The sequence below is a fragment of the Mauremys mutica genome, chromosome 6 (genome assembly GCF_020497125.1).
Source record: "Mauremys mutica isolate MM-2020 ecotype Southern chromosome 6, ASM2049712v1, whole genome shotgun sequence".
NCBI lineage: Eukaryota > Metazoa > Chordata > Testudines > Geoemydidae > Mauremys > Mauremys mutica.
Genome location: NC_059077.1, coordinates 110,365,902 through 110,378,700, shown reverse-complemented (window position 1 = coordinate 110,378,700; position 12,799 = coordinate 110,365,902). Strand labels below are relative to the sequence as shown.

General features: G+C 50.5%; 1 protein-coding gene across 5 annotated transcripts in view; it reads right to left on the bottom strand.

Moving 5' to 3' along the window:
* TEK (TEK receptor tyrosine kinase) overlaps window positions 1-12,799 on the bottom strand; it is a 67,167-nt gene continuing 54,368 nt past the window's right edge. For all 5 annotated transcript variants that reach the window (XM_045021606.1, XM_045021609.1, XM_045021608.1 and 2 more), the window contains 6 exons: window positions 6,723-6,836; window positions 5,119-5,189; window positions 3,411-3,451; window positions 1,983-2,079; window positions 1,176-1,275; window positions 1-994 (listed from right to left, as the gene is read on the bottom strand). In XM_045021606.1, coding sequence (XP_044877541.1) covers window positions 920-994; window positions 1,176-1,275; window positions 1,983-2,079; window positions 3,411-3,451; window positions 5,119-5,189; window positions 6,723-6,836 — 498 coding nt within the window. In that variant the 3' untranslated portion in view covers window positions 1-919. The remainder of the gene's footprint in view (window positions 995-1,175; window positions 1,276-1,982; window positions 2,080-3,410; window positions 3,452-5,118; window positions 5,190-6,722; window positions 6,837-12,799) is intronic.

Here is a 12,799-nt window from a genome sequence, read left to right as displayed (position 1 = left end):
AACTATTTCAAAGGCTTTTAGTACATTATTTTTTAAAGGCCACACAGTAAACTACAGGCAGGCACACAAGGAATAGATTGGTCACAAGCAAGTAAGTGAACCTTGCCTGTTTATAATTAACTAATGATCTATAATTAGTCAGTGCATTATTAGACTCAAATACAAAATGAAAAAGCTGCACTCGTAGCCAAACTGACTTTTTAGAAATGTGTTTTACAATATGTAATACATTTATGAATGTCCACTCTTCGTGATAAACACCATGTGACTTTCTAAAATAACACCTCTCTAATACTTATATTATCACGTTAAACTTTGATATTTAATACAAGAAATTGTCTATTAAACTGAATGACAAAAAACAAACAGCAATTGCTTGTATGGCATAGATGTCAGCTAGTTCAAAAGCTCTAGCAACAAATTATTTTCAGGGCTCACTTTTACTGCTGATTTCCTAAAGCGGTGTTGTCTGGTACTGCTACAGCATTGTCTGTTCTCTGGAGACATGGCACTGTTTTGGCACGTACACAAAACGTGTTGTGTTAGACTCACCATAAAATTTAGCTACTGAGATATTCTATGTTATCATTAACGCTTGGAAAATACCTAGGGTAGCAATGTACAATGCATTTCAATAAGTGTGTCCACATGGGCTACTTAAAGTAAGTATCACCACATTTTCTGAAAAAAAATTCTATTGTGTGTGAGATGTAGTTCGAATTTATGACGTTAGCCCATTACCACTCAAAACAGTATATACACTCCTACAGTCTATGGAGGAAGAGCTTGCTGTAAGATATACACAATGCTATCTGTAGTTCAACAATATTATACAAAGAGCTATACACAGCACATCCCATTTGTGCCCCAGAAGACTGAGTTTTTAGTTTGTTTAATATATGACGATTTTTTTTCTGTCTTAAGCAGCTTCTTCAGCAGAGCAGTCGATGCCTGCATAGGTAAACTTCTCATACAGCGTGGTATTCACATATGTCTGAAAAAAAATAAGAGAAGTTGAAGTAGGTGATGCATTTTTTTTTCTCAAGTGCACCAAGCTGTGCGCTAATTATTGAGCAGGCTATAGACCTCACTAATTGTCTCATGAACTTTACACACATATGCCATGGAAAGATTTACCCTTTGGACTTCAAGCTAGCACAGCTATTCAGCCTTACCTTTCGTTCCTCTAACATTCTGTTCAGTGACACCAGGATCTGAGCAAATGATGGCCTTTCATATGGTTTCTCCCGCCAACACTGTCGCATTAGGTCATACCTTTAAAAAGCAGACACAACCCATGATGACTTAGAAGAATGTCACTGAACACAAAGCGTGAAGAGATCATCTTAAAACCATGACAAGCAACCCCAGTTTAAGGCTGGAATTTTTCAGCCAGACCTTTAAGAGGTGTACCAATCAGCCCTGACAGCCATGCTGAGAATTGAATGGCCACACTCCCTCCCGCTCCGCCAGTCCTCCCAGAACATATCCACTGCACCAGAGGTGGGGACGCGGGAGGCATAGGACCTGAGCTTTCACCATCTGAGAAGCTCATTAGGCACTCCCAGACTCCTGCAAAGGAATTGGCTTTACTGCATGGCACATATCCACGTTTATGATCTCCTCCATGGCTTCCACCAGCGTAGTGGTAATTATATTGGCGTTGCCCAGGTCTGCTAAGGTAGCAAACCAATGTTAATTAAAACATGCTTTGTTTTCGCCATCCAACGTCCATATTTGGGCTTAAATTTCCCATGATTGGCCTCCTTGAAGATGATTTTTTTTGTGTGGAAACTTGTGGTGGTTTTCAAAAGGATAGCCACCCAGCCTGTACAAAGTATAGCACCTTTGGAGGAGAATTGCTAGATTATTAAACATGAAAAAAAAATCACACAGTTGCTGAATCATGGCATCTCTGAAAACTGCTAGCTTTGCAGTAAACTATGAAAATACAATAATAATTAATGCACGTGTTTGCTTACACCTCATCATCACAGTTGAGAGGCTTTTCCAGTCTGTACCCTTGTGGCAATTTCTCATAGAGTTCTGCACATGTCATTCCACAGTATGGGGTTCCACCTGAAACACAGAGAGTTTAACATTGGCTTAAGCAAATTTTTCTGGTGCTCTCACAAGTAAGGCTAACCGCGCTCAGCACAAGAGCCACAGGATGGCTCAGCAACAAAATAGTTGATGAAGACAGGTAAAGCTGAAGGAAGCATGTACTGAGTAACTGGATTTAATAATAATAATTTTATTCATTATTTATGCTCTGCTAAAACTATGCATAGTGTTTTTATAAAGTAAAAGGCAAACGGGCCAGAGCCTCAGCGGGTGTAAACTGGTGTAGTTCCATTGCTAATGTGTCTTCCCAAAATTCTTACTGTCAGTGGCCTGATTCTGATCTCACTTACTTACAGCAGTGTACATCAGGAATAACACTACTGATGGCAGTGTAAGAGCAGACTTAGGGCCCATGTGACCAGTGGCAGTAAGTGTTTGCAGGATCAGGTGCTAAATTAGAGTTGGAGAGTAATCTTAGGGCTAGATATACAAAGAAACTTAGGCCTGGTGACATTGACTAGGGAGGCCTAGAAAAATCTCTGTGATTCACAAAGCCTGAGTTTGGCGCCTAGGCGCCCTATACAATGAATGCGGAAAAAATCAGCACCTCAGAATGGGCGTCACAAAAAGCCAGCATGCTAGGTGGACCTTGCCTAAAATAGCCAATGGGAGCTGCCAAGCTGAGGGGTATGGGCTCCTCCTCCTCCATCTGTTTTGCATAACCTCACCTCTAGGGGCCCAATCCAGTAGGCATGCTCTGAGCACGCTTACCAAACTGGGCCCTATAGGTGACGTAGGTGAAAGCATGCCTATCTGCTCCTGGTTTCCGTATGGCTCTGGGGCTTAGGCATGCAGACACCTAGCATGGCTGCAGTGTGCATGCTGAGAGGCAGAAAAATAGGTGCCTACAGGGTTCCGGGGCAGCTGAGCAGCGGTTTTGTGAATCCCAGTGCAGCCTGGGATTTAAGTGCCTAAACCGGCAGTTAAGTGCCTTGGTCCTTTTCTGAATCTAGCCCTTGGAATATTCATTATTTAAAAAGTAACTACCTGCTGTAAATGCCTTGTCATGGGCTAATGAAAAGAGGGTCTCTCTACCTTGCTCAGGTTACGTGGGGCCTCATCTGGCCTGAGTTGGAATTGTGACTTTTTTTTTTTTTAAAGGGTATTGTGACCAATGCAGGATGTAGTTAATAAATCAAAAGACAACAGCGAAAGATGTTTGAAAGCGAGGAATGGCTTAGTGGGCTGAGTGCAGGGCTGAGAGCCCAGAATGCCCAGTAGGGAGGTTACTGTACTAGAATACCCCACGCTGGTTTAGTTGTGTACCAATAAAAACGGATACTTACCTAAACTAACTATTTCCCATAATAGGACACCATATGACCACCTGCAACAGGGACAAAGACAAAGCACTCATGCCTTAACAGGAACAATGATTAAAAGTGAGCAGGTGTGTTATTGAACAAGATACTTTGCTAATATACAGAGAACGTAAGTGTCAATTCACTATTTCTGATTAATTTTCTGTTTGGTAGTAAGGGTCCAGGCTTTAAAACATATAAGGCCAGATCCTCAGCAGGTGTAAATGAGCATTGTACCATTGACTTCTATGGAGCGACACTGATTTACACCAGCTGAGGATTTGGCCCATTTCCTCACTGTCTTGGTCTCGTTTATTACACAAAGTGCCAAAAACTCTTCTCAGTTTCACCAGTGTAATCCCAGAACAACTTCACTGAACTTAATGAACTTATGCTGGCTTTACACTGGTGGAATTCATACCCAAAGAACCTCGCTCCACTTGCATGTCCTAGGGGATCACTCCTTTCCCCCATTGTCCTCCACCTTCACTCCATTCTAATTCTAAATTGTTTTGTGTGTGGTCCTTTCTCTCCAAGATGCCCTGTTTGCCCAGGACACAAGCAGAAATTTCCTCATTCCAGGGTAGAAGGAATTTTTTTCTTTCCTGTGAATGTTCTTGGCAAATCTTGCTTACTTTGTTCATGCAAGTAGGCCCATGGGACCAAATTCAGCTCTGTTAAGTGGCATAAATCCAGAGTAATTCTACTGACTTTGAGGAAGTACTCTCAGTTTTCAGCAGTGTACCCCAGGGCAGAATTTAGCCCACTGACTTCAATAGCACTAGTCAGATGGGCAGAAATTGGCTCTTAAAGGAGTCATCAAGAACATAAGAACAGTCATATTGGGTCAGACCAAAGGTCCAGCTAGTCCAGTGTCCTGTCTTCCAACAGTGGCCAATGCCAGGAGCTTCAGAAGGAATGACCAGAACACATAATCATCAAATGATGCATCCCTTGTCACCCATTCCCAGCTTCTGCCAAACCTCCTTATGAGGTTTCTTTTTTTAACTACGATTATATTCTGCTATTTTATTTCTGCGATTCCAGAAGAGACTGTCATACAAAGGAGAATTATGCTGTACCTCCTTTTTGTCTCTTCACTTAAAGATTTACAGAGCCTACGTTCCACAGAAAATGAGCACGTGTCACAGACGTTACCTAGAAATGAACCAACACTATAGTCTATACAGAAAATTTCAGCAAGGCACTTAAGCCCCCCCAAGCTTTTATGAGACAGCTCAAGTACTTACAGTTATGCACATACTTAAGTGCTTTGCAAGATCAAGCCAGTAGAGCTTGGGCAATTCTATCTGGTTTCCTGGCAAGTACTGCTATCACAGATCTGAACTTTTACTGTTTTCCTGGCAGAAACTGGTGTTCGTACGGGCCTTCCAAAGGTGCAGTTGAGTTTGAGTTTCAAACTAGAGATGCCCATGTCCAAACATCACATGTACTTTGTAGAAACTCAGATCTGGACTCACACCCAAATTTAGCTTGGTTCAGTTTTTTCAGACTATTCATTGTAGTCTGCTCAAGCTGTCTGCTGACATGGTGACACATATACCTGTTTTTTCTGAGTTCCATGAATTAATAGCTGCATGATTAAAAGGGCTGGCAAAAAAACTTTTCCCTATGTAGCTTTGTTGTTAATAAAGAAAGTCTTATTAAAGACACGTTAAAGAACTGTACTTACACGTCGCTGTTTGTGGTGTACACACTGTAATTTAGAGATTCAATTGCCATCCATCGCACTGGGAGCCTTCCCTGGAAGTGATGCCATTAGAAATGCATTACAGGCTATTACTTTAATGATAGTGCTCATAGCTGTTTCAAAACAATCTTATTGCAACCTGCACCACAAATCACCGTTATTTACATTAGTGAGCACTTACAGAGGTAGTCCCTTCAAGTCAATAGGCCTACGGATGTACGTGCTACCCAACTTGAGCAGTGGTTGTGCAGTCAGGTCCCAGGTGTACAGCTCCCAGTAAAGCAAAGAGACGGTCTTTCCAAATGAGTGCGGTCCCAGTATGAAATGAAAACAATTCTGCTTGTATGATGCAGCATGATAGCTCACATCCTGTGAACCATTCCTTTCCCATAGAACACAAGGTGTTATGGACTCAGCTGCAGAATCATGTGGAATTGGATGAAGAGACTCATTAGACAGTTCACTTCTTCCTCTTTAAGTGATTCCAAGGGTTTGGTGCCTGGGAACTGGTCTTCCTCCCTGAGAATCCTTGCTCATAGGATTCCATCTCATCACTCCCACCCACTCCACCCACTTTTCAGTGGAGCCTCTAGGGGAGCTTGCAAGATATTTTGAGCTGATGATTCATCCACATTCAGTCTCACTACTTTCTCAGGCCCTGATCCTAATCTCAGGTCACTGGCTTTACACCTGTGCACATCATGGAGGGATTCACTGTCATATATGAACTTTGTAAATATCAAATTGGAAAATAAGAATCAGTTACGTGCCTTTACATTGCTATTTCATTTTTCCTCATTACATTCATGAAATAAATACAAAGGCTAGGGTTGGAGTACAAACTTTAAGTTTGTGCAAACAATTTGCTTCTAAATAAGTCTGCCTTTCATTAAAAATCACCAGACAATTCTAGCTAGAGTTATTCCCATCCCTTGCATGGCAGTGTTCTATCCCAGAACTCCTTCTGCACATCTGGACAGTTGTCTGTGGTAGTGACACCCTTTTTTAAGTAGTTCACTCTTTCAGTTGTGAGCCAAAGCTGCCTGTGAATAATTATTTTGTTTTTTTTCTTCTTTTTTTTAAGTTCAATTTTTAGTACTCTTAATTGTGACAATAAGACTGACTGTTGCATTTGTCCTATGTGTGACATGCTCTTTTTAAAACCACTAAAAATCTTACTTAGTAGTAATGTCATACATACCGACATTTACTCTGCTCCAAATATCTGTATAGAACATTATTGCCATTGCTTTAACACATCTGTTTTGCACAATGGGATCCTTAGCTGACGCAAGCTGACATAGCTCCATCTACGTCAATAGAATTAAGCCACCTGAATACAGATTATAGTCGAAAGGTTTTTTTTTTTTAAAACGCTAGTGATGGGCCTCAGCCAAAAGGCTACATCCAAATATCCCTGAACTTCGCATGTGATTTTTGCAACTGGCTCCTTGGACTTTAGGAAGGTTAAAAACCAAACTTTGTCTCTCAGCCCCATCTCTAAGAAAAGACACAGTGATAACCCCTGATGACGTGTGATTGTCTCAAAGAATGATCATGCTGAACATGTTTGTTTCAATCCTTACCATGGTCTTCTTAACATAAACTTCTTGACCTCTAGACAATCCAAAATCGGCTATTTTTGCAACATAGTTTTCTCCAACCAAGATGTTTCTTGCTGCCAAATCGCGATGAATAAACTACAATAAAGAAAACAGAAATTCCAGTGTGGTTAGATGTTCGGCTGTATGTGCGTGTGTCTGTTCTCCCTGTGTGCTGTCCCAGCTCTGCTCAGACAGCCGGCACAGCAGACCTCGAGCGAACTGCCCAATGACCACAAGATTCATTAAGGTACGAAGGCACCAGGCCAGGTTTATTGTTGACAAAGCAGGGTAATAGCACCTGGTAGACTCTACAAGGATACTGTGACAGTGGATGCAGCTCAGTGAATGGCAGGACTTTCCTTTCCCCCCTCAGCTGGACAAAGATACTCCCTCTGAGATACACCTTTATAACCTGATACAAACAAGTTCTTCTTCGAGTGATTGCTCCAATGCATTCCAGTTAGGTGTGCGCGCCGCGCGTGCACGGCTTCTCCGGAACTTTTTTCCCTAGCAACTCCGGCGGGCCGGCTGGCGCCCCCTGGAGTGGCGCCGCTGTGGCGCTAAATATATACCCCAGCCGGCCCGTCCGCTCCTCAGTTCCTTCTTACCGCCCGTGACGGCCGGTCGGAACTGTGGAGTGCTCGTTGGCCTCCACTGCCCTAGCTCTTCCTATTTTGTATATATATAGTTAGTTGTTTAGTTAGTGATTAGAGTTGTTATAGTTCTTGTAGTGTAGTTGTTCTAGGTTTTAGTAAACGGTTAAGGGGGGTTTCCCCCCCTTCCATTTCCCGGTGCGGGCTCATGCCCAGGGCACCGGGCTTCAAGCCCTGCGCTGTGTGCCAAAGGCCTATGCCAATTGGCGATCCACACGACGCTTGCCTCCGTTGCCTCGGAGAAGGACATCGCACCGACAAGTGCGTTATCTGTTCTGCTTTTAAGCCGCGGACACGCAAAGAACGGGACTACAGGCTTAAGCAGATCCTTATGGAGGCGTCGCTCCAACCTTCGGCACCAGCGGCGCCGGCGCCGAGAACCTCTTCGGTGCAGAGCGCACCAGCGGCACCAGCCCGCTCCGGTACCGAGGCCCCGCAGGCCCCGCCTCCGGCGCCGAAGACCCGGCACCGCTCACTTTCGCCGGCAAGGAAGCGCAAGCTTGCTAAAGCCGTAGCTAAGTCCCGGGCTGCAGACTCAGCTAAAGTGCTCGTGCCGCCTGCGCCCACAGTGGTGACTGTGCGCAGGGCAGACACCGTGCCGTTGACTCCGCAAGAGCCGTCGAGTCCGGCACCGCCACGCTCCCCGGCACCGTCCGGTGTTGAGCCAAGGCTGCCGACGACGCCGGAGACGTACTCCTCCGCGCGTGAGCTGATACAGCTCGTAGAGGCACCGAGCCTCCGGCCCCCGGCGCCGCCGGTGCGGGCTGTCCCGTCGGCAGGAAAACCGGCGATGATGGTCCGACCGCCATCCACGGACCGCCGGCACGGTCGACGCTCTCGGTCCCGCTCAGGCTCCAGGAACCGACGCCGTTCACCGTCTAGCCGCTCAAGATCTCGGCACCGCTCTCCGTCGCGGTACCGATCGCCATCTCGCCGCCGGTCGCAGTCCCGGTACCGATCGTCATCTCGGTACCGGTCGCACTCCCGGCACCGGTCCAGGTCTCGATCGCCGTCGCGTCGACACCGCCGGAGGTCCCCGTCTCGACACCGTTCCCGGCACCGGAACTCCCGCAGCTGCTCCCGGCACCGCAGGTCCGGCTCCCGGTCGAGCTCCCGGCACCGGTCGAGCTCCCGGCACCGCGGGGACCGATGGTCGCGGTCACCCTCTCGGTACCGGACGGACGGACATCGGGCCTCCATACCGCCTGGTGATATCCCACAGGCCTCGATATCGGGCTCCGCCCCGCCCTGGCCGTCTCGCCTGGCATCTGTCGCCTCTGGCGCGGACGGCACCGGCTCATTGCCACCAACCCCACGCGACCACCCTCAAGGGGCTCAGCAGTGGGGCTTCTGGGTGCCCTGGGGTCACCATGAAGCGCAAGTCATTCCGCTTCCCCCAAGAGACGTTGCTGCGGAGCGCAGAGTTCCCGAAGCGACGATCAGTCGCCCCCCGGCGTCACCTCTCCGCGAGCCCTCGATGCCGCAGGACCGCCAGTCCCCAGTCCAGCCTGCCCCAGCCGAGGCGCCTCTAACGGCCCCTCCCATGGAAACCATCGGACAGGCTATGTCCTCGTCATCGTCCCCGGACGAAGCGGTGGCTGGGACTTCTGCTAAAGACCCGCCCCCCATAGACCTCAAGGCCCACCAGGAGCTACTCCGTCGGGTCGCGACGGCCATGGGCCTCCCGGTGGCAGAGGTCCAAGAGGATGAGGACCCCATTACTAATGTGGTCGGCTTGGACACTCCTGTGCGCGTGGCATTGCCTTTTGTTAAGACCATACAGAAGAACGCTGCCACGCTCTGGCAAACGCCCGCGTCCATCCCTCCCACAGCTCGAGGGGTAGAACGGAAGTACTCAGCCCCCCCCACGGGCTATGAGTACTTATACTCGCACCCAACCCCGGACTCGCTTGTCGTGCAGTCTGTGAACGGCCGAGAACGAAATGGCCAACCGGCCCCGGCGCCCAAATCTAAGGACGCTCGGAGGATGGACCTGCTAGGCCGTAAGGTCTATTCCGCGGGCGGCCTGCAGATGCGAATAGCCAACCAAATGGTCCTTCTAGCCAGGTATGTTTTTGACATCATGGCATCCCTGGCAAAATACACCGAACTCCTGCCGACAACTGCCCGCCAAGAGTTCTCGGCAATGCTCGAGGAAGGGAAGAAGTCCTCCCGTTCGTCCATTACGGCTGCCCTCGACGCGGCGGACTCGGGGGTGCGGACAATAGCAACAGGGGTGACGATGCGACGCATCTCATGGCTGCAATCCTCTACGTTACCACAGGAGGTGCAGTATACGCTGCAGGACCTGCCGTTCGACACGAAAGGGCTGTTTTCCGAACAGACCGATTCGCGTATACAGACCTTAAAAGATGGGCGTATTGCCATACGAACCCTTGGCATGCACACGCCGGCTCCACAACGCAGGTCTTTCCGGCAGCAGCCCCCTTGGTCCTTCCAGCAGCAGCGTTATCGACCGTATACGCCCAGACGTCCTGGCCAGAATCACAGACGGCCTTCGGGTAACCGTCGGAACCAGTCCCAGGCCTCTTCCAAGGGCCCTCAGGGGTCCAAGCAGGCCTTTTGATGGGACGCCCCAGGACGGCCCATCACTCTCCCCCTCGGATCCTCCCCGTTTGTTCTCCAACCGCCTCTCCTATTTTCTTTCGGCGTGGTCCCGAATAACATCGGACAACTGGGTTCTTCAGACAGTCCAGTCGGGATACCGTCTACAATTTGTTTCGCCCCCTCCTTCCCACCCACCCTCCCTGTCCCTCTTCAGGGACCCCTCTCACGAGCAAGTCCTTTTACAAGAGGTACAGACTCTACTGAGCGTGGGTGCCATAGAGGCAGTGCCTCCAGACAGGCGGGGCAGGGGATTCTATTCCCGTTATTTTCTCATCCCCAAGGCGAAAGGAGGGCTGCGTCCTATCCTGGACCTTCGAGAGCTGAACAAATACCTGCTCAAGCCCAAGTTTCGCATGGTCACCCTGGGGACCATCATTCCCTCTCTGGATCCGGGAGACTGGTTTGCCGCCCTCGACATGAAGGACGCTTACTTCCATGTCGCAATTTATCCCCCTCACCGGCGTTACCTTCGCTTTCTCGTCAACAACGACCACTACCAGTTCGCCGTGTTACCTTTCGGACTTGCCACGGCACCGCGAGTATTTACAAAGTGCATGGCAGTGGTAGCAGCGGCCCTCCGTCGTCGTCAGATGCATGTCTACCCCTATCTGGACGACTGGCTGATTCGTGGGCAGTCACAAGGGCTGGTGCAGCGCCAGGTAGCGGAAATCCTGTCCCTCTTTCAACATCTCGGGCTGCTTGTCAATGCCGAGAAGTCTACCTTGCTTCCGGCACAGCGGGTGGAGTTCATTGGCGCGGTTCTCGACTCCTCTGTGGGCCGCGCCTGCCTGCCGCGGTCTCGACACCTGACAATGGTCTCCCTCATCCGGGAGCTCGTCAACTTTCCGACCACGACGGTGCGGTCGTGCCTCCGCCTCCTGGGTCACATGGCATCGTGTACTTATGTCACCGCGTACGCGCGGCTCCACCTCCGTCCGTTCCAGTCGTGGCTGCCGTCGGTGTACCGCCCGCATCGCGACCACATCGACATGGTGGTCACGGTCACCAGACCGACCCTCGAGTCCCTCCGTTGGTGGCTCGACCCGGAGATCGTCTGCGCCGGAGTGCCGTTCCACCTTCCTCGTCCGTCCGCGACACTGACCACGGACGCCTCGGCACTCGGTTGGGGGGCTCACCTGGGTGGCCTTCACACTCAAGGCCGCTGGTCGCCCCAGGAGCTCGCTCTCCACATCAATGTCCGCGAGCTCCGAGCGATCCGCTTTGCATGTCACACCTTTCGGACCAACCTGCAAGGCCGCTGTGTGACAGTGTTCACGGACAACACAGCGGCAATGTTCTACGTGAACAAGCAGGGCGGAGCCCGCTCGTCCCCCCTCTGCAAGGAGGCGATCCTCCTGTGGGACTTCTGCGTGACCCACTCCATTCACCTGGAAGCGTCCTTTCTTCCGGGAGTGCAGAACACGCTGGCCGACCACCTCAGCAGATCGTTTCTCTCCCACGAGTGGTCCCTCCGTCCCGACGTTGCATACGCGATTTTCCAGAGGTGGGGGTTTCCCCGGGTCGACCTCTTCGCCTCCAAGGCGAACAGGAAGTGTCTCCAGTTCTGCTCGTTCCGGGGGCACTCGCCGGGCTCTCTGTCAGACGCTTTCCTCTATCCGTGGCAGACTCACCTCCTCTATGCCTTCCCTCCGTTTCCACTCGTGCACAGAGTGCTCCAGAAGCTTCGGAGGGATCGAGCCACCATGATACTTGTGGCTCCAGCCTGGCCGCGGCAGCATTGGTACACCCTGCTGCTCGAGCTCTCCGTTCGGAAGCCCATCACCCTCCCATTGTGGCCGGACCTCATCACGCAGGACTTCGGCAGACTCCAACATCCGAACCTGCAATCCCTCCATCTTACAGCCTGGTACCTGCGTGGTTGACCCACGCGGAGAGGGACTGTTCGGCGGCCGTGCAGCGCGTCCTGCTTGAAAGTAGAAAGCCTTCCACCCGCACCACCTACATGGCGAAATGGAAGAGGTTCGCGCTCTGGTGTGACCAGCAGGGGCTCAACCCTTTCGTGGTACCTGTCGCTACCATCCTAGACTACCTCTGGTACCTCAAGGAGCAGGGTCTGGCGGTTTCCTCCTTGAGAGTCCACCTCGCCTCGGTGTCCGCCTTTCGTCCGTCGGTGGAGGGTCGAACCATCTTTTCCGATCCGATGGTCTCCCGCTTCCTGAAGGGCCTCGACCGCTTATACCCGCCAGTGCGCCGCCCGGCACCGACCTGGGACTTGAACCTCGTCCTGGCCAGACTCATGTGTCCACCATTCGAGCCTATGGCCACGTGTTCTCTCCTCTACCTCTCCTATAAGACGGCCTTCCTGGTTGCCATAACATCGGCACGGAGAGTCTCGGAGCTCCGAGCGTTGACGGTGGGCCCCCCCTACACCGTCTTTCACGCGGATAAGGTGCAGCTTCGTCCTCACCCGGCCTTCCTACCAAAGGTGGTCTCAGCCTTCCACCTTAATCAGGACATCTTTCTCCCGGTCTTCTGCCCGAAGCCTCATGCTTCGCCCCGGGAACAACAGCTCCACACCCTCGACGTCCGTAGGGCGCTGGCGTTTTACATCGACCGGACAAGGTCCTTTCGGCGTTCCACCCAACTCTTCATCGCAGTCGCTGATCGCATGAAAGGCGAGCCGGTCTCTACCCAGCGCATTTCCTCCTGGGTGACTCAATGCATCAGGTCATGCTACGAGCTGGCTCACGTGACACCATGCCGACTCACCGCTCATTCTACGAGAGCGCACGCCTCGTCCGCCGCCTTCCTGAGCCA